General features: G+C 46.5%; 1 protein-coding gene across 1 annotated transcript; it reads right to left on the reverse strand.

The window, feature by feature from the left end:
• Nucleotides 1-7,483: 7,483 nt before the first annotated feature.
• LOC115400166 (cytochrome P450 2G1-like) lies at nucleotides 7,484-21,132 on the reverse strand. The gene is made up of 9 exons (XM_030107861.1): nucleotides 20,962-21,132; nucleotides 18,507-18,669; nucleotides 14,693-14,842; nucleotides 14,238-14,398; nucleotides 9,143-9,319; nucleotides 8,379-8,520; nucleotides 8,049-8,236; nucleotides 7,821-7,962; nucleotides 7,484-7,680 (listed from the first exon to the last, which is right to left on the reverse strand). Exons 1-9 carry the CDS (start codon nucleotides 21,130-21,132, stop codon nucleotides 7,499-7,501), a joined length of 1,476 nt encoding a protein of 491 aa, XP_029963721.1. The 3' UTR covers nucleotides 7,484-7,498.
• Between the last annotated feature and the right edge of the window lie 206 nt (nucleotides 21,133-21,338).

Raw genomic sequence — 21,338 nt, forward strand, 5'->3', positions numbered from 1 at the left:
GTAAAGAGTACAATAAGAAGCTCACAGAGTTAGCCTTGGGTGGTGGTTGGGCATGGTTTAACTTGGATGCAGGGCAGAGAGGCGGCCCAGCTGGCTGCTGGGGGAGCTGCTGGAGTCACCTGTGGGTGATTATTGGTTGTCTCTCCCCTCCCTGTCCCAGGGCCAGCAGAGGATTAAGAGGGCTGCTCCAGGGGGGTTTTGGGGGAGACTGATGGAAGAGAGTTTCATGGCAGAAATGCGGAGAGGATGGTCTGCAGGTCTCGTACTGTTGGGCAGAGAGGGCTTTATAAGTTTTCGTTGCATGGAGGAAAGCGACACCGGGCTCACACTGGATGCGGTGCGTGTTAGGTCAAGCTCCAATATGGATTTACTGCAAGACTGACACTCACGCTGTCCCTGGAGGAGGTTGCCAGATCTGTCTCTGTTTCAAGCCCAAACACAAAGTAAAACTCATCCAACTCAACAGAAAGCAACCCGAATCTCCATCCCTGTAGAAAACACGTTATAAACATAAAATGAAAGTTACGTATGTAACTACGGTTCTATGAATCCTGGATGACCGCCAGAGGTGGTGCTTCACTGACAACAGGACTGATGTACCGAGAGGGCCTGCAATTCCCTGACACGTTTCGCCGAAGCCATTGCAAGGAGAAATGCAGTCTTCATTGACACTCACTTCAGGCCTACCTTGGTCAATGGCTCGAATGGCGGAGACCGCAGGGCCTCGAGCACCAATGAGAGGTCCCATGGAGGAACCACACGGCGGGTCGGAGGCCGCGACCGCCGAGCACCTTTTAAAAATAAGGACACTATTACATTTTATTGCCCCCTATACTAGCACCATCCCCCTCAATGTGCCAACATGAAATGGCCACCACATATACCTTCAGGGTAGAGGGAGACCTCCCCTTCTCCAACAGGTCCTGCAGGAATGACAGAACGACAGGAATGACAGGACTGACGACACCGGACAGCGCACAGGGTGCAGCCCTCGCTCTTGGCACCATTTATCAAAGATCTTCCACTGATTGGTGTACAATGACCGTGCGGAAGGCGCCCGTGCACTAGTAATGGTGTGACCAACGCTCCCGGTGAGCACAGAAAAATCTACATTGGGCCTTGCAGCGGTCAAACCTAGAGCTGGAGGCAACTGGGATCGGGGTGCCAGATGCGGCCGTTCATCTGGGACAGGAGGTCCGCCCTGCAAGGGAGGTGCATCGGAGAGGCGCAGCAGAGCCTCCGCAGCAACGGAAACCAGGTCCTCCCCGGCCAAAATGGGGCCACCAAGAGAAGTCTGTGGCCCTCCTGGGACACTCTGAGGAGAGTCGGAAAAAAAAGGGGGAAGGGGAGGGAATGCGTACAGGAGCTGCCGAGGCCAGTCGTGTGCCAGCGCATCCTGACCAAGCGGACTGGTGCTGTCCCCCAGGGAAAACCGGAGTGGGCAGTGCGTTGCAACCGCTGACGCAAAGAGATCCACCCGTGCCCTGCCGAAAGACCTCCAAATTAGAGTCACGACATCGGGATGCAGCTTCCACTCAACCGGCAGCAATGACTGCTGGGAGATGAAGTCCGCCACCTCGTTGTGCGGCCCCAGGACGAGCACTGCCCGCAGCCCCGCCAGGCAGAACTGCGCCCAGGTAAGCAGCCGAGCCGCCACCTGAGTCAACCTCACGGACCGCGTTCCCCCCATGTGATTGATATGATAGACCACAGACATGTTGTCCGAGCAGATTAGAACGTGCCTGTCCCGCAGACAAGGAAGCAACCGCCGCAGGGCAAGAAACACTGCGAGCAGCTCCAGCACATTGATGTGCTCGCCTGGGAGCCGAGGAGACCACATCCCCTGCACCACACAGCCCTGCCACGTCGCACCCCAGCCCATGGATGATGCATCCATGTACACAACCTTGCAGCGCGCTGGTGAGGCTCCCAGCTGCATGCCCCGGTTGAGCCACAGGCTGTCCCACCACAGAACCAGGGACAGGAGACACCCCCGTGACACCAGCACCCTTGTGCGCCTGTGCGTGAGCCGCGTCGGATCCAGCCATAGGCCATTCAGCCACATCTGCAAAGGGCGCAGGTAGAGCAGTCCAAGAGGAACAACAGCTGAAACTGAAACCAGTTTCCCCAAGAGGCACAGGTACTGAACAAACGGCAGCCGTCGTCCCTCTTGGAACACAGCCAGGGACTCCATGACGTCCCCCACCTGCTGAGGGGATGGCCGTCCCGTCATGGCGACAGTGTCATCATGGTGACAGTGTCGAGAGCAACCCCGAGAAAGATGGTGCCCTGTGTGGGGGCCAACCTGCTCTTGGCCTAATTCACCCTGAGCCCTAACAGACAAACATGATTCAGGACCATCTCCGTGTCTCGTACAGCCTGTGTGCGCAAAGGCACACAAATGAGCCAGTCATCCAGGTAGGGTAGAATTTTCAACCCCCTTGCCTGCAACGGTGCGAGGGCAGCCGCCACCACCCTCGTAAACACCTGTGGGGACAAGGACAAACCGAAGGGAAGAACCCTGAACTCGAAGTGCCATCCCTGGAAAGGGAAGTGCAGGAACCTCCAGTGGGGAGGGGCGATCAGTACTTGAAAATATGCATCTTCCAGGTCGACGCTGGTGAACCACTCACCCTCTGCCATCGTGTGGAGCACATCTTTGGTGTGCAACATGTGAAAAGGTAAAACTTTAAAAAATTTGTTCAGACCTCATTGGTCTAATACTGGTCGCAGGTCCCTGGTGCTTTTCGGGACCAGGAAATACCTGGAATAAACCCCCCTGGATCCCGCAGGGGGTTCACAGGTACTAACGCGCCCTTGTCCAGCAAGGTCACAATTTCCTGTTGTAGTGCCCGAGACCCTGCCGGGTCCGGAATGTGAGTGACCTGGACCTGGCCCAAAACAGGAGGCCGGTGGCGGAACTGCAGCCTGTAACCCCCAGAAATCGTGTGCAACACCCAACGATTTCGGGTGTTGGCAGCCCAGTACCGAAGCTGCTCCGGGGTAAAACAACCCGCCTCCGGCCCCCCAGACTCATGGATGACCCCCATGGACCTTACAGGACCTGGGGGGCTGCCGCTCCCTCTGCCCCGGTTGAGGCGAACGAGAAGCCGGGGCTCCCGGTCGATCGCTCCACAACCTAACCGACCTCGAAACGGGAAGCTGAGGAATAGCAAAAGGGTCAGAGGAAGGGGTGAAAACCCTGGAGCTAGGCCCCGGCAAGCTAATGCATGGAGGAGCCCGCCAGCGAAGACCAACCAGCTGCTGCCGCGTTTGGGTGGCCTGTGCCGTACGCTGTAGAGCCTCGAGTACATCAGAGCCAAAAAGCTCACCCAGGGGGACAGGCAGACTTCGCAGGGTTCTCCTGCAAGACTCCGTCAGGGGGGACTGCGCCACCCAGACCTGCCTACGAGTCTGTAGCAAGATAGACAGAAGGTGACCTAACTCCCGGGACATTAAAATGTGTAGCAGTAGAGGTGTGTGTGCCCTGTGCAGGGAGCTGCTGATTGGCCACCTGATGCAGCAGCAGAGAGGTGTGTGCTCTGGTGCAGGGTGCTGCTGATTGGCCACCTGGTAAGGTGGCCCAGTATAAAAGTAGCCCTCCTCCCAGCAATCATCCTTTTGCACTTCTGCTAGTCTTGGCATGTCACATCCAGGTCAGAGGCTGCCTGACTGAGAGGTACGGCTGCACACTGCTTCAGCTTGCTGGCTGCTTTATTTCCGTCATTGTGCTTACAGCATGGGTGCTTGTTTGCAGGCAACTGTTTGTGTGCAGTTCGGTGCTCCGTCTTGAGGCTTCGCTGTATTGTTCAGCTTTGGTAGGTGTCCTCTCTTCACAGTGTAGTAAATGCTACCACAGGTGGCTGATGCTAGTGTGGTCACAGGTGAAGCATTGGTGGCTGGAGTCCTCTCTCCCTCCCTCTTCTGAGTGTGCGCGTGTGCATCTGCTGAAATCTCAGGTATGCATGTGTATAGTTGCAGCTCATCGGCATGAATTAGTCTCGCTGTTTTAATAGTGTTATTCCATTGATGCAGGTGCTACTGTGATCAGCTGGTAGAGCTGCTGCTGCTTTGTCTCCAGCTGATTGTCTCCAGCTGCTGGGGTTGAGCTGCTTTGTCACAAGTCCTTGTTTCTGATACCCCCAACCTGCATAACGACGTCTGCCTGTGCCGCTGAGGAGATCCGACGACGGCGCAGCAGCTACGACGGAGCCAAATCCCCCGTACCTTGTGCAGGCCGGGGCACAGTCTTAAACCAGGGTTCTCTGCCCCCATGAGTGTGTGAACGTGTGGGTTGTGTTATGTGTATCTTTGGTTAATTTTCATTTCTTTCAATTGCAACCCCACTGTTTTATTCCCTTCCCCTTTTGCAGTGGCTGGAGGCTGGTGGTGGCGGTGCTGGTGACCCGGTGGTGGCGTCCCTCCATTCTCTTTGCGTATTCCTGGTGGTGGGAGTGGTTTTTTTTTGTGTGTGTGCCACGGGTTGGGTGATTTCGATTGATTTATTTTTCTTTTGGATGGTCCCTCCACCTCTCAAACCCGGGCCCACCCACTAGGCCTCAGCCGGGGTAAATTTTCCCTTTCCCTTCCCCCCTGAGTTTTATGGTGTGAATGTTATTTTAAACCAGTTTGTTAATAAAATTTGTATTTTTTTTTTTATCAGTGCAACCACGTCTCAAGCCGTTCTTCTGGGCAACGAACCAGAGTGCCTTTGTACTTTGAATAACTCCCTGGGTGAAATTCCCAGGGTGGCGTTGTCGGGTTCATTAATATATCTTCATTAAATTATCCATCCCATCGTTGCCACAAAAGCAAAGGCCTGCAGGGAAACAAACAGTCCCAGAAACCGGGAGAATCAATCATAGTAAGCTCAAACCGGAGGTCAGACCGGGCATAGCCGCCACTATGACCGCAAAATTAACCAGCAAAAACAGCCACACGAGCGAACACGCTACTTGGGGAGACCCAAAAGGGAAGAAAATCAAAAGAAGGAGCTGGACACGGCAATAAACCAACTATCACAGACAACAAGTCGAAAACAGCTGGAGCAAAACAGAAAGTCATGCTGAAAATGGCAACAGATAAACACAATCAGCTTCCAAACCATAAACGGCAGTAGGAAAGACTCACCAACGCTGAGACAGGACGCACCACGCCGCCACAGGCAGCTCACGCAGCCCCGGAGGGCGAGCCGTACTCGCACCACCGACCGCACACAGCTCGGTCATGGGCCAACAGCAGTGAGTCGCAACAGCAGCCGTGGGTCCCAAAAAACACTCCAAGCAGCAAAGTAGTCAACCATGTGCGAGAAAAACAAAAGGGACTGAGTTTCTGGTGTGACGTGACTTTATAGACTCACGTAGGTCACCGGAGGTCACCAGGTGACATTGTTGTTATTTATCCTCGACATGTGCATACACAAGAATGATCATTCAGTGCCTCTGGCGGTCAGGAGGGATGAAATAGAATCCTTATTTGCATAATAAAAAACACAGCAGACAGAAGAACATCAAAGTGAATGCAGAGAACTTCAGATTGAGACAGAAGAAGGCAGTATGGGTCGGCTGACTAGGAGTAGAAAGTTCAGAATTAACGACAGAGCAATCAGCTGAGAACGTACAAATGCACATCTGACTGCAGAAGGTTCTACGACCCAGCACCGGCTAAACGTCAGGACGCCGATTGGCGATGAAGGAAACGCAGCTGAAAACTATTCTGGTGATGAGCTGGTCCTGCACTTCCACAGTCTTTCTGGTGAGGCAGCCCTGTGGCACCCCTTCCGGCTATGGTCCGGCTGCAGTCCGGCTACGGAGCCCGTGCGGAGCTCTGGAAACTTTCCGCTAGCTAGCATCCTATTTTTCCAGACGCCGGAGCCCTACTGCGTCAATCCAGACAGAAGCAAGGCAGGTGCCGGAAGAAAATGCGATACGTGTTCCAGAATAAGTGATTTCAAAATAAAATCTGTGTCGTGTTTTTGCCTTAATATTCTATTTTTTTCTGACAGAATACAGAACAAACAACGTGATCTAGTCATTATACACATTAGAAGAATGAAAGGTTTTGTACTTTATCACTGCAGGTAAGTCAAACGACACCAAAATTGCACAAAACAGCTCTATGCCCGGAGAGGCTCTGTCTTGCCAGATTGGGCGGGTTTCTGCCAAATCAGGTTTCTTTTTTAACATGTCAGGTGGGTTGATGAAATGGTTATGTGTTTGTGACGTGTTTTTTAATTATACAAATATGGCCTTTACAGTTTTAACGTGCATTTTCAACCGATATGTCGGTTTAAGCTGCTTTCGATTGAGTTAAATGGGTTTCATATTGTTTGGGGGAGAGAGCGACGGATCTGGCAACCTCCTCGAGCGGCCGGTAGTGGTACCTGACGCGGTGTGAGTGACAGTGCTGCAGTAATTCCATACTGGAGATGGACTGCAGCCGGACTGGAGCCAGTGTGAGCCTGGCGTGGACACGGACATGTGGGACGTGTTTCTGCTTTGTCAGTGAATTGATTGAGTTTATCTTTTTTTTTTTTTTAATGTTTTATTGTTTGATGCATACATTCTTGCACAAGAACATTTTATCAGACAAAAAGTGGTTGATGGCAGAGGATTGAAAATCTGATGATAATAGAACTTAAGATTAAAATCTTAAGTTCAGAAGGACAGACTGTCACTCATGGAAAGAATTCTGTTCGTTAATTTCTCTACATCTTCTAATGTTTTGAGCCATGATCCTGTTTTTGTGGAAGGCATGTAAAAATGACTGTAAAGAATTATAGATCATCAGTCATTCTTTCAATTACGAAACACAAAAATTACTAGACACAGTTTATGAAAGGAAAACTTTAATAGGCATGATCTGTATTTATGATACAAAATCCTGTGGTTGTTCAGTTACCTTTTCATCAACTGCAGTTTAAATATTTGTGGCAGTTTTGCTCTTGTTGTAACTTGATGTGTCTGCTCTGCATTTCCAGATGTAATTCCAGAGAATTACTAGATACATTTTTTTATTGAGCAGAGGAGATTCTCCTAAAGGTGTAAACAAACTCAGATAAACAAAAAAAAAAAAACCCTTCATATTTCCAGTGATCTGCCATGTGTGCTTCTCATAACCTCAGTTCAAAGATCATTGACAGAAATAAACCGAGAACATTCCAAATCCACCAGAAAGCAGACAGAAGTGAGTTTTATCTACACACTACTCATGATGTTGGAATCCCTACATACAAGAGATTTACTAGGGTAACACATTCATCAAGTCAAAAACACGGAAATATGAATTACGAAATGTAAGTTGTTTGGTCAATAAAGGTGTAGAATATACATTATGTAAATTTAAATCCAGTCAGAGTGTTATGGAATTCCCCTGAGTACTCTTTTTGATGTAAAATTACGAACCATAAAGTCAATGAAATGAAACTGTGGTATTCTATTTGTTATTAAAAAAAGAATTAAGATATAATTTGCATTTCAGCACATTTGAAGTTTCACTCTCATCGGGGCGTTGCTGTGATCAGGTATCTGCGAGGCACGTTGGTGAAGCTGCTGTACTCGGGGTTGAGGTCGATGCTGTCAGGTCCTCCAGGAGACGAGAAGGTGAACGTCTGCAGCAGTGACACCATGAAGAGGAAGAACTCCATGCGGGCCAGAGACTCTCCAACACAAGCCCTCTTTCCTGGGACACCACAACAGACCTGTTTAGCCCAGTCCAACTTATTTACATCTTGAACTGATAAATCCCAAACCCACGTCCTCGTCCAGCTCCTTCAGCTGTGTTCGTCTGCAGTGTGTGAAGAAGAAAATGTGCTTATTTACCGGCAGAGAATGGAAGGAACGCAGGGTTTTTCTTGAAGTTGCCATTCTGGTCCAAGAAGTGCTGCGGGTTGAAAGACCAAGGCGTGGCCCACCGGTTCTCCTCTTTCAGCACAGAGTGCAGCAGGGGAAGGATTATAGTGTCCTGTGAGGGGAAGCAGACCGCTGCAGTCTGCTGAATCAAAATAAATCATATTTAATCATAAATCATAACTCAAGGAAGCTGAATACCTTGGGAATGGTGTAACCCCTAAAGGAGATGTCACTGAGAGCATAGTGAGGGATTCCCATGGGGGCAATGTCCATAAAACGCTGAATTTCATGGAGGACCGCGTCTGTAAAGGGGAGGGACTTCCTGTCCTCCATTCGAGGGGAATGCTTCTGTCCAAGCACAGTGTCGATCTCCTGCTGCATCGCCTCTGTACGGGCATCAACACAGTGTTTATCATCACATGCAAACACTGAAGCACTGACTCAAACCAGAGATTTTCTCCCTGAAAACCACTGATGATCATACATGTCTTTCACCGTGTGATGACATTGTTCAGGATTGTGACTTACCTTGTATTTTGGGGTATTTGACCATGACGCTCAGTGCATATCTGATGGTGGAGCTGGTGGTCTCAGTTCCTGCCAGGAACAGATCCAACACCGTGGACACCAGGTTATCTTCATGGAACTCAGTTGTGGGATTGTCCTTCTCCTGAAAGAAAAAAATAAGAGTTGTTTTACTAAATAAAACAAAACAAAACACCCTGCAGGATGACAGCTGCTGCAGCAATGAGTGGCAGACTGAATCTGATCAACCAGAGTAAAATGAATTTTATGATCTCTTCATCATGACACCTGTTTCTCGTTTGTGAGTGTCTTTCAATGTGAAACTGTTTACAATTAAAATACATGCTCCACTAAAATAAAAGATTCAGCATAAATCATGTTTGTGCATTTAATTGGTAATTTTGTGTGCTAATTTCAAATTCACCAATTAATTATGATTAGCCGCAGTTGGATCTGTGATTAATTTATGTTTTATAATTGATTGACACAACTACGTTGTTTATTCCCCTTTTAATGCTGTTGTTACTGGCTTTTTATTGCTTAATAGTATGTATTGTAAAACAGATTAAAAAGCTTTGTGTCTGAATTTTCTTTATAAATACACTGTTGAGACAGTCATTTGCAAAATGTTCTTCCATGTTATAAAAACCAGTATGTTGAGGGTAAGAATATGATTCTAGCTCTCTGCAAAGATTTTAAAACTGTAGTGAATGCCACAAAAAGAACTTTGTGCATCAGTAATCATGGCAAAGTTGCTGAGACCTCACCTGGTTGATTCTGTTGAAGAAGCAGTCGATGTAATCTCTGGGTGAACTGGGGTCCAGCGTCTCCCGGTGAGCCTGAATCTTTTTTGTGATGAAGCTTCTCGTCTTTTCAATATCAGCAAATACTTTGTGGTGTCGACCCGGCAGCCACTCCATCAGTCCAGGGAAGACGTTGTACAGCTGGAAACAAAAGTGAAATCAGTTGCATCTCACAAGGAGCTGAGCAGAAGGCAATGAACAGGTCAAAACAGTGGTCGATGATTCATCAGAATAATAGAAAAAACTGTATTCCTTACATGCACATAATATGTGAATGAAAACCGCTATTATTGGGATTTTTTAAAAAATAAAATTAGTGTAAGAAAATTACAAAATACCTCAAATTAAAATTATAATAACCAGTAAATATGTAAACTATATTTCAATGAGCTTTGTTTCGGTGACTTTTGTATTGGAAATTAAGTGTTTTCCCAATGTGTTGGAGTTCACCCCAGTGAACAAGAGGGTCGCGGCTGCGCCTTTGGATTGGGGATAAGTGTCTCACTGTTGTTTTGGCTTACGGGCCAAACAGCAGTGTAGAGGACACAGCCTTGGAGTCCCTGGGAGGGGTGGTGGACAGTGCTCCAACTGGGGACTCCATTTTTCTACTGGGGGACTTCCACACCCACATGGGAAGTGGCAGTCAGACCTGAAGAGGGGTGACTGGGATGCACAGCCACCGAGATCAGGACACCCCATAAGTTGGTGATCAACTTTGTTGTCATGTTATCACCCCGGACGCGTCGCAAGCTTCGTGGACGGCGCTTTTCTAAGCAAAGTCTATGGTGGTCGTGGAGCGGCGGGGGGTGGGGCGGCGCTTCAGGAGCGCCAGGAGCGTCGACTTTTCAAGCTTTTCAAGCTTCTAATGCCCACGACGCGCGTTCCTGGCGTCAGGAGCTTTGTGAGCGCTGCTTTTTGAGAGTTCGGAAAACTGAACTTTTGACGCACTGCCGCTGGGCGTCAACCAATCAGAGACGATCCCTCCGGTGCTACGTCACTACGTTTCACGAGCACCGATGCGGGCCAGCAGGTCATCAAACTGGGCACGGGAGAGACGAAAGTAGCCCTGGAAGCGACCCTCAGCCTCACGCAGCTCCTGGGGCAAATGGTGAAACTCCCCAAATTCAGAACGCCTCTGTATAATGGGATGAACCCAGAAATGACGCCCATGTGCCCGACTTTCCTGGTTTTCGGGGGCTAATTCTGAAACCTGGAAGAGAAAACGCTCTGTTTCACAGCGTACTTCAGCCAATCAGCGCTTCAAAACAAATACACTGGCTAGCTTTAGCTCTTTAGCGCTAGCTTCTCTACACGCAAAGAAAACGCGAAAACGTCTTTTCCTGTGAGAAACTCACCAAGAGCAGACCCTTCAGACCCTTCAGACTCTTGCTCTTGCTTGACTGTTGCTTTCAGACGATGGTCAAAGTTTATCTCCGTAATCGGAGTTACAAAAAGCAGCAACGCCGATTATCGAGGACCTGTGGGAGGGCGGCTCAGGGGAGCCATTTTCACCGTGTGATGTGAACGTGGGAAAACAGAGCGTTTTCACGGGTGTGGGAGGGGCTGCCTCTCTGAGCAGCAGAAACGCGAGGAAAGCTCAAACACGCAGGCACGAAGGAAAAAAACGCTTTGGGGGTGTTTTTGGTGAGAACATAACTATATAACAAGGTTAAAACTTACAAAAAGTGAATTTTGCATGATACAGCCCCTTTAACAAATAAAGCCAAGCCACTCTCTCAATGCGATCCACCATAGCTGGAAACAGAAATCACAGCCTCCCGCGTGCCAATAAACTGATGAGCGTCAAGAGTGTCGCGAGCGTCGTGAGCTTTGAGACCACCTGGTATCAAGCGTCGTGCTTGAAGCTTCACAAGTGTCAGCTTCGAGGTGTCTCAAGCTTCGAAAAAGCCCACGACGCGTCCGGTGTGAACGCAGCATAAGGCCACGTGTCTTGGACACGCGGGTGAAGAGAGGAGCAGAGCTGTCGACCGATCACCACCTGGTCGTGAGTTGGATCAACTAGCGGAGGAGGGAACTGAACAGATTTGGAAGGCCCAAATGCGTTGTGAGGGTCTTTTAGGAATGTCTGGTGGAAGCCTCTGTCAGCAGGGTTTTCAACTCCCTCCTCCGGGAGAGCTTCTCTCATGTCCCGAGGGAGGCTGGGGACATTGGGCACATTTACATGGACCACGCATAAGCTGATTATACGTGGAGCGAATTATAAAATGTGTCACGTGAACGACCGAGTGGATCCGCTTCACTCGGAGCAGATTGTAATTTGGAGCCGATTGTACGATCTTCACCGATCAACAATCCGCTCCGTGTCCCTTATAAATGGCGTCCTTGTAAACGAGGATTCATCATGGCTTGCTTTGTATGCCGTACATGAATACACTCGCGTTTAATCCGATTGTTTACAATCGGATTGAAAAAACACCCATGTAAACTGGGCCATTGAGTCTTTGTTCTCCACCTCCATTGTTGAAGCAGCTACTTGGAGCTGTGGTCACAGTGTCTCCGGTGCCTGTGGTGGCGGCAATCTCCTAACCCGGTGTTGGACACCAGAAGTAAGAGCTGCTGTCGGGTCTGTGAGGAGTTCGCAGAGGCCATGGAGGACTGCCGATCAGAACTCTTCAAGAACTGTAAAGCGCCTCAGGAGATGAAAGTAGGTCTCCAACAACACTGTTTACAGTCAATACAGGGAGCCGCAGACCTCAACTGGGGTCTGCAGCTCCCTCCTCAATCCCGTCACCACGTCTTCCGTGGAGGAAGAAGAGACTGATGTCTCACAGGTGGACTCATCCATCACCCAAACTGAAGTTACTGAGGTGGTTGGAAAGCTCCTCGGTGGCAAGATACTGGGTTTGGAGATTTACCCCGAATACCTTAAGTCTCTGGATGTGTAGGCTCTGTCTTGGTTGACATGTCTCTGCAACATCATGTGGTGATCGGGGACAGCGCCTCTGGATTGGCAGGAGGAACAATGTGGTTTTCGTCCTGGTCGCGGAACACTGGACCAGCTCTATACCCTTGGTGATGCTTTGGCAGTATGGAGTCCAGAGCCCCTTGTTAAGGGTCATTCGGTCTCTGTATAACTGAAGCAGGAGCCTGGTCCGCATTGCTGGCAGCAAGTTGAACCTGTTCTCAGTGAATTTTGTTGGACTCCGGCAGGGCTGCCCTTTGTCACTAGTTCTGTTTGTAAGTATAATTGACAGAATTTCTTTGCAGCAGCCAGGGGCTGGAGGGGGCCTGGTTCAGTAAACATAGGATTTCATCTCTGCTTTTTGCAGATGATGTTGTCCTGTTGGCTCCATCGAACCGGGACCTACAGCATGCACTGGGGTGGTTTTAAGCTGAGTGTGAAGCGATGGGGATGAGGATCAGCACGTCCAAATCCAAGACCATGGTCCTTGACCAGAACAAGGTGGTCTGCCCTCTTCAAGTTGGTGGAGAAACCGTAGCTCAAGTGATCTTGGGGTCTTGTTCACGAGTGGGGGAAGGATGGAGCATGAGATTGACAGGCAAATCGGTGCAGCGACTGCAGTGATGCAGTCGTTGTATCGGTCCGTTGTGGTGAAGAGGGAGCTGAGCCGAAAGGCGAAGCTCTTGATTTACCATTCAATCTTCCCTCTCACTCTCACCTATGATCATGAGCTTTGGGTCATGACCAAAAGAGCCCGTTTCTGGATACAAGCGGCTGAAATGAGCTTTCTCTGTAGGATGGCTGGGCGCTCCCTTATGGTGCGTTCACACTGGATGCGTTGCAAGCTTCACAGGCTTCACACTGACGCCTCAAAGTTGATGCATGTAAAGTGTGGAATTCGACACATGTTCAAATCTACACACGACGCTTGCAGCGCTCGCGATGCGTGGCAGCTCATTGGCGGGAGTGGGAGGAGCTTAAGTTGGTCACAACGAGGGACGTCTTCCCCAGAGTGCTCGTCTGTGATTGGATGACGCTCTGCGTTGACGCTTCCAAAGTTCAATTTTCCCAACTTCAGGCGTTGACGCCTGCAATGCCTTATGCACGTGACGTGCGTTGCCAACGCTTGAAAAGCTAGAAGAGCGACGCTCAAAAAGTGCCTGTCGCGCGTTAGGTCCATTGAAGCTCGTCCATCATAGATTTTGAATGTAAAAGCAACGCCTGTGACGCATGCAACGCGTCCGGTGTGAGGGATAGGGATAGGGTGAGGAGCTCAGTCACCAGGAGGGAGCTCAGAGTCGAGTTGCTACTCCTCCACATCGAGAGAGAGGTGTTCCGGGCATGTCCTGCTGGGAGGAGGCCCAGGGGAAGACCCAGGACATGCTGGAGAGACTATGTCTATTGTTTCAGGATCCTCCTAGAAGAACTAGAAAAAGTGAGGCGGGAAAAAGAGAAGTTTGGGCATCCCTGCTTCAACTGATAAGCAGTTGAAAGAAGATGGATCGATGGACTAAAAATAGAATAACCACTAAACATGTAAAATATACTTCACTGAGCTTAGTTTAGATAACTTTTGCATTGGAAATTAAATATACTATTGAAATAGTAATGAGGAAAAGTGGCTCCACCTGACCACTAACCTGGCAAAAGCCATACTGACATGTGCAGCAAGGAATTGCTTCACATGTCAATCTGGGATTTCACTCCGCAAATCCATTTGGGAAAGGAGGGACTTGCTGTAGAACTCTTTGCGTTCATTGGACAGAAGGACACAGTGCACCCGCCTAACCATGTTTGGTTTCAGCCAATCGCTGCAAAGAAAAAAACCTCTTGCTGATCATTTTTCAAAGATGCAATAGAGGATTCATCCAAAACAGATTTAATCGCTGTCGGGATATCCATTGTTTTTGCTAGCCGTGCTAATATTATTAGCAGTCCGTCGCTTCCTGCTTCCGTCAAAGCTTCATGTCCCGCCCTAAACAACGCGTGATTGGTCCGACCGAAAAAAATCTGAGCGTGATTGGTCCGGCCGAAAAAAGTCTGATCCCGAGCACATAAGACTCGAGCGGTACAAGATGGATTCTCGTGGTGTGTGAGAACAAATACCGCGAGAATTCAGCTTGCCGGCAAGGTTACCTGACCCCAGGGGCTGCTGCCAAATTTAATGGTGTCTGCAGTGATCTGGAGAAGCTGCAGGAACTGGTCGTCATCGTAGCTGAAGCGTTCGCCAAACACCATGCAGCAGATGACGTTAGACACAGAGCAGCTGAGGAAGAAGGTGGGATCGAACGGCTTTGCTGGATAACAACAAATAAAGCAGACAAGACTCACAAAAACAAAACGGAATATATTTTGTAATCTTCATCATCTTGATGAAGACTCCTTGAGAATAAATATTGCTGTGCTAAATATGTGCCACCCCTTAAATGACATGCCAATCTGAAAAAAGAAACAACTTTTGAAATTCATTGAATTTAAAAAAAACTTTAACCCAAGCTCGTCAAACTGTGTACTAACTAATGGCTGTTACTTATACTGTGAAATCGTCAATAGGCTGTTTATTCCTTATCGGTTGCACAAACCCAACATACCCTTAGTGGACTGGATGCGATCGATCAGCTGACTGCTGACCTCCTGGATCCACTCTTCCATCCCTTTACGTCCCATCCCGAAGTCTCTCAGAGTTGTAAGGGTGAAGCGTCGCAGCTGACTCCAGCGCTCCCCGTTACTGATCCCTAAACCTTTATTAGATAGAAAGTTGTAAGTTATCTGTCTTAACAAACAGAAAATACATGTTTGCATGAAAGATTTATGACACAGCAAGACATAGCAATGCAAACATGTAACCAGTGATGGGCAGTAGCACGCTACAAGTAGCGGCGCTAGTAGCTTTAGTTACATTTTAATGTAGCGAAGTGAAGCTACACGTTACTATCATGTCGAGTGTCCAGAAGAAGTCGGCTGAATAAAGTTATGTGTGTGTGTGTGTGTGTGTGTGTGTGTGTGTGGTGGGGTTGGGGGGGGGGGGGGGGGTCTACGGTGATTTTTTTGGTTTGTATATGATGATTATGTTGGGTAAGGTTACCCAATCAGAGGCAAGATAAGGTGGGTCATGCCACTCCAACCAGGAAGCAGAGTTCTACACCCATACCAAACGCACATGTGAAATCTCTTAGTTCCTTTCTTCCAAATGAGCCCAAACTCAGCACACTGCATCTAGACACATTGACTTTCAATAATCAGCCAGCTTTTTTTTTTTGACACGTCGCTTGGTCTCCTCACAGCATGCCGTCGAAAAACGCCTTCATTTTCAGTTATTTCGACAGCCCTTCACGAGCTCAGGCATTGTCCTAGAACACTCAGATTACAGTCAGTTATGTGCCATAATGGTCCTCATGTACTGCATTATAAAGTTTAATACAACTCAACTCTATAGCGCCCCCTACCATAGACATAAAACATTAACATTCTTCCACAGTAACCAAACTGTGCAGTAAAATTATATGCCTGAAGACAAGCAAAAAATTATATTACCATTTTGATGCATTTATAACCGTTGGCCAGCAGGGGCGCCAAGACCCCCCCCCCAAAAAAAATACATGAACATTTCTTACAAGGACATACTTTGTCTGACTTTCTTGAAATTTTGATCAATTATACACAGCATGATGCTGATTATATTGATGTATGAATGACTGTGATAGATGCTACAGCGCCACCGATGGGAGTGTGCAAAGATTACAATGCAATTTAAAAAATTACTTTTACCAATCTTTTTCATATTTGAGAGAAAATTCCTTTGTGGCCTCTTGATTAGAAAAGTCAATCATCTCTTTCCTGTAGCTTCCATGGTTTTGACTCTAGAGGCTTCTCTAAAACCCATTCATTGTCTATGTGGAAATGTTGCTTGGCTTCCAATTATTCAAATGAACTGAACTCCTCGGTGTTTGGACCAAATGAGCCCAAACTCAGCATGCTGCATCTAGACACATTGACCTTCAATATTCAGCCAGCTTTTTTTGATCTGTTGCTCAGTCTCCCCATAACAAGCCCTCAAAAATGCCTTCTTTTCCTGCAACACCAGTCCACTCTGTGCTGCTTGAACTGCACCCCCCCTCCCCCCTTACCCCCATCCCCAATCTCCTGACTTTGACATACACACCTCAAACTCTGTACGAAATTCTGACAGAGGACACTGATCAAAAATGTCTATAATATCTTTGACCAATTCCAATTCATTTCCATCAGGGGTGCAAAGACTGGAGGCCTCAGTGTGTGGTGTTAATGTCAATTTGGCGAGCGCGAGACGTCGACGGCAATAGGAGGGAGTGAAGCACTAATGGCGATGGCCTTCATCACCGCGCGCGGCTTTAATTTTTTTTTTTCTTTTCTTCCTTTTCTCCTTCTACGAAATATGGAAAATTTTGTTTTGGTTGAAAAGGGTTAGGCAAAATAAGTTTTGACTTCAGCCTAAACCCTTCGGTCACAGGATGATGATGTTGATGATGATTTTGATGATGATATGTTGATGTTGACGGTGATAACTTATGTGGATGGCGATGATGATGATGATGATGATGATGATGATGATGATGCCATTATAGTACACATATAATGTTGACTTTTTTCCTTGCTAACCGAATAAATCTAATACTACTACTACTAATTTTAATTCTCGTGAGGGTGATTTCAGCTTGTTTGGATGCCAAGTTTGGTAGTTGACATGTGGACAAAGTCTCTCACGGAATTTTTTGGTTCTGATCTTGAGATCAAGTTGAAGTTCAGCAGCCTGGAGGAAATTTATAACACTCAGCTGCTTAAGAAAGCCAAGTCCATTCGCAGAGATAAAAACGCGCCCTCTGTACCAGGAGTATAAGCTTCTTCGTTCTGGCCTCCGCCTTAACTTTTCCTCTAGCTACTAAAAACAGATATAAATTTTCATGCCTGACTGTCTCTATCCACGCTTTAAACGCCGAGGAGAAGAGGAGGTAATTGCACCATCACCTTTACCAATGTCATTTCCCCTTACTCATTGGTAATGTTAACCATGCTTTTTACTATGCAGCTACTGTACATATTTGCTGACCAGTAGTCTGTCATTTCTCATTTATTTGCTTGTAATGTTATCCTGCATGTGGTTACACAGTTGACTGTTTATTTGCTGACCAGTAGTCTGTTATTTGTCTTTCACTTGTTTGGAACGTTAACCGTGCTTTTTAATGGGCAGCTACTGTTTATTTGCAGACCAGTAGTCTGTTAATTCTCTTTTAATTGTCTGTAGTGTTACCTGTGCATTTGGTTACGAGCTACTGTTTTGTTTGCTGACCAATAGTCCGTTATTTGCCATCCTTCTCCTCGACCAGGACCACAGCTTGGTTTGATAAGTCCACTTTGTTGATCTGCTTTCTTGTACTGGAGCTAGCTGTACACCAATGTCTGTACTGCTCATGTTATCATGTATATATTTTTTGTTGTTGTGTCTGGATGTGACTTCACTGCAAACCAAATCACCCTTCAAGGGACAAATGAATAAAATGAACTGAACCGAGCACTCCTGCGGCTGGTCGGCGTTCGCCGTTCCAGGCTGGCCTCCGTCCTGTAGAGCTCCCCTCTACCAACCGTCCCCTTTCTGTCTTTCATAGAGATGCCGGCTGTTAAAGGAATACACCGCATAGTGCTCCGCGGAAGCATAAACCAGCACACAGCAGCTGAGTTTATGGCTTCTGCTGCTGTGCGCCGGTATATCCTTCCATAGGGCACTGTGCATGCGCAGGTCTGTGTGTATAAAAACATTATTTTAACGGATTGAAAAGAAAACACGTCTTTTAAAATGTTTTATAACCATTGGGATTTACTTCACGTGCTAATACGCTGTCCCCTGGACCACTGGAAGGAGTATTTTGTCCACTTTCGTCAGTCCGGCTCTGTTTCGTATTGACTTCCAACAATTGAGTTAAGCTAACTACGATGCTAACAGCTGGGAACCAGCCACTGGACGCAGATACACAAAAAAAGGTATTTATGAGCTTGACGAACTTTGTCAATGATAGGGATAGGGCGTGGGTCAAAAATCTTTGGCGTATTCCTTTAAATTTCCTTTTGTTGTAATGTCTTGATTCTTTAATACAGTTCATTTGTTCTACATTTCGTCTCCATCTAATCATTGATTTTTCTTTTGCAGAATACCTGCCTCCTTTGAACCTGGATATTGGCCCACTGGTCCAGTTGCCTTCTTAATTAGTCAAACTAAATTGTTTGCCTTATGCATCCTTGACTCACAGATTACATACAGGTAAATAATTTTAAGTTCTAAAATTGTATATGGTTGTATATCAGGATGTGCTTTACAGATGAGCATTGTGGGTAACTGCATGCATGTACTTCCATCAAACCTGCACGCCTTACCATATCCTCTGGAAGCTCGGACCATGAAGGCAAGGGGTCCTCTGCCAGTGAAGTCGTCTGCCTGGTCCACCAGTGCCTCCTTCACTGTGTCGTATCCCACCAGGACCACCACACGATTCGGTCCCATGTACACAGTCATCACAGGTCCATATATCTTACTCCACTGCAGGTCAGAGAGCAGGAAACGTTGCATGTTTTACCTGGGCTGGCATGCAGGAAAGACATCCCCACTGGGACATCAAATAGGGTGACTATGTGTCAGATTTAGCCCAGACTTGTTCCCCTTTTTGGATGTAAAATTATGCTGATTTTTTTAGAATTCCCTATAATGATCAGGTTATGATCAGCTTGTACGTATTTTTATCCTTGTTTCGAGCAATGGGCTACCTCTCCTTTACTGTTTCCTTAAAGCTCCTGTCTGGAGTTTTGAAAGAGTGAGGTTTTTTTTTAATCCAACGTCTGGAGGTTCCGCCCTCCCTCTGCTTTCATGAGCGACCAAGCCACGCCCCTTTAATAATGCACGTGCATTATCTGTCGGGTGAAAATGAGTGCCTCTGAGTCCTACAGCATCCTCCATGTTTAGCTGTTTACGGTGGATGTTCAGCAGACAGTGGATATATCCGAGGTAAGCGGGCCGGCTGCTGCGTTGCTAACTCACCTCTGCCTGGGCGAGCGGCCGTGCTCTCTGGCTGCTCACACATGTTGTGAGGTGATATTTATATTTACATCATAGTAAAGTTTCGCTTCATACAGTAAAAGAATGTTTGAAATGGTTTATAGATCTACCTTGTCATCTTTGAATACCTTTCTAACACTGAACATGAGAAGTTATTTAAAATGAGGTTTAGAAAGTCATACTATTCCTCACTTGAGAAGAAAAAACAATAACAATACTAATTTCAAACGGAATAAATTTCCAGTTTTCTTCACAAATTGCAGATAAAGAAGGGCAATAACTGTTAGTTAAAGGTATTCATGAAAATAAGGAAGTAACATTATTGAATGCTTATAGACCACCAGGAACTAATTAAGATTTAAATAAAAAAGTGTGAAACATGATAATTACTGTAGCATCAGGTGTGCCAATACTGCATGTGCTGGGGACTTGAATATTGATCTACACCCCACATAAAACCTGAAGCTTTAGTCACAAAAAATTGCTTGAAGAAACAAACTTTCTGGATGCATGAAGAGAAGTGTGATACTTCCTTCTCTCCCTCACGTTGTATGTACTCAAGAAATGATTTTTTTCTTCATGTTTGAAACTGATAGACTTGTTAAAAAATGTTAAATAGGGATAAGAGATATCTCTGACCATAGACTCGACTCTGCATGTAGGTAACAGACCCCAAGAGACTGTGGACATTAAATACAAGCCTCTTGAATGAGTCCCAAAGCCAAAATACATTGAGGAACTAATTGAAGAAGTTTAATGAAAATGAGACAGTGTCTCACAGTACATTATGGGATGGGGCCAAGGCTGCAATTGGGGGCAAACTTATATTGTGGTCAGCTTCTAAGAACAAAAAAAAAAAAAAAAAAAGAAGCAAATTAAGGATTTGACATTAGAATTGAATCTCCTGCAAATCAGACATATAAAATATAATGATATTAATCTCTGAAACCAATTTTATCAAACAAAAATTATATGAAAATGGCCTTAAATATAAAAAAAAATCCTTGCATGGAGAATATGCAAACAATAGGCAGAGAGATCTGTTCATAAAATTAAAGACTGATGAGGTGGATCATGAACTGGAAGACATTCAACTCACTTTTTAAACTGATAAAAAAAAACTTATACTCACAACCCCAAGCATCTGAATAAGAGGTTGATGTTTTACCATCAATAGGACTGGAGCAGAACAAAATAAAGACTGAAAATGTAGCAGGTGAAGAAATAGATAAAGTCATACTGAGACTGAAAACAGGTAAAATGCCAGGAGTCTTTGCATGGATACTTAAAAAAAACTTTAATCATTGTGTATTTTGTGTAGATTATTTTTGACCTGTAGGCTGATACCTGCCATTATGACCATGTTGGATGTACCTGTTCTGGGTGTATTTTTATATGTTCAGATGTGTGTTTTCTCTTGTTTATCCCTGAAAAATCAATTAAAAGAAAGTTTAAGAAAGAAAACAGATATGAAGAGGCAGGTCTCTCTTCTTCTTCATCTTTTATTTACTTTCTCTTTAACCCCAAAAAACAGTTTGAATTTTCAAAATCTGATGCAACTGGAAAGCCGTTCCCTCATGAAGAGCAACTCTTTAAACCCTCGTTATTCCTCCTAATCAGAAATCTGAGAAGTTTTAATGCACCACTTGCGTTATTGACACATTGGATTTCAGTTCAAAGTGCAAATCAACAACAAACTGCAGCGACGAGCAAAGGTTTAGAGGAAAATAATACTGTGCAGTGTAACAACATGTGCAGAGAAGTGGATGGTTGAATCACCTCCAGCAGAGTTTTGAAGGGAGCTTTTTTGTCCAGAACCAGTAGATTTCCCACGATGGGCAGAGCTGTAGGTCCAGGAGGTAAAGACCACCGTCTGCGACTCTTCAAGCCCACCAGCCATACCAGAACAACGATCAGTCCCCCCAAAATCAGCGTCCCAGAGAGCTCCATGTCAGCTTTCTGAAGGGACAGGAACTGTTTCCTGCAGAGGCTGAACTGATTTATGAACGGCGTGTTACACAACCTGTGTTTGTGTTATCGGAGGAGATCTACCTTTCCCCTGGTTCAGACCAGATTCACTCCTGCCCAGGTCAACTGAGGTCAAACTCACACCTCCAAGACCTTCCTGATAACCTGTGCAGGGGAAAAAAGTTTCT

Source organism: Salarias fasciatus, chromosome 14 (assembly GCF_902148845.1).
Source record: "Salarias fasciatus chromosome 14, fSalaFa1.1, whole genome shotgun sequence".
In the NCBI taxonomy this organism is placed as follows: Eukaryota; Metazoa; Chordata; class Actinopteri; order Blenniiformes; family Blenniidae; genus Salarias; species Salarias fasciatus.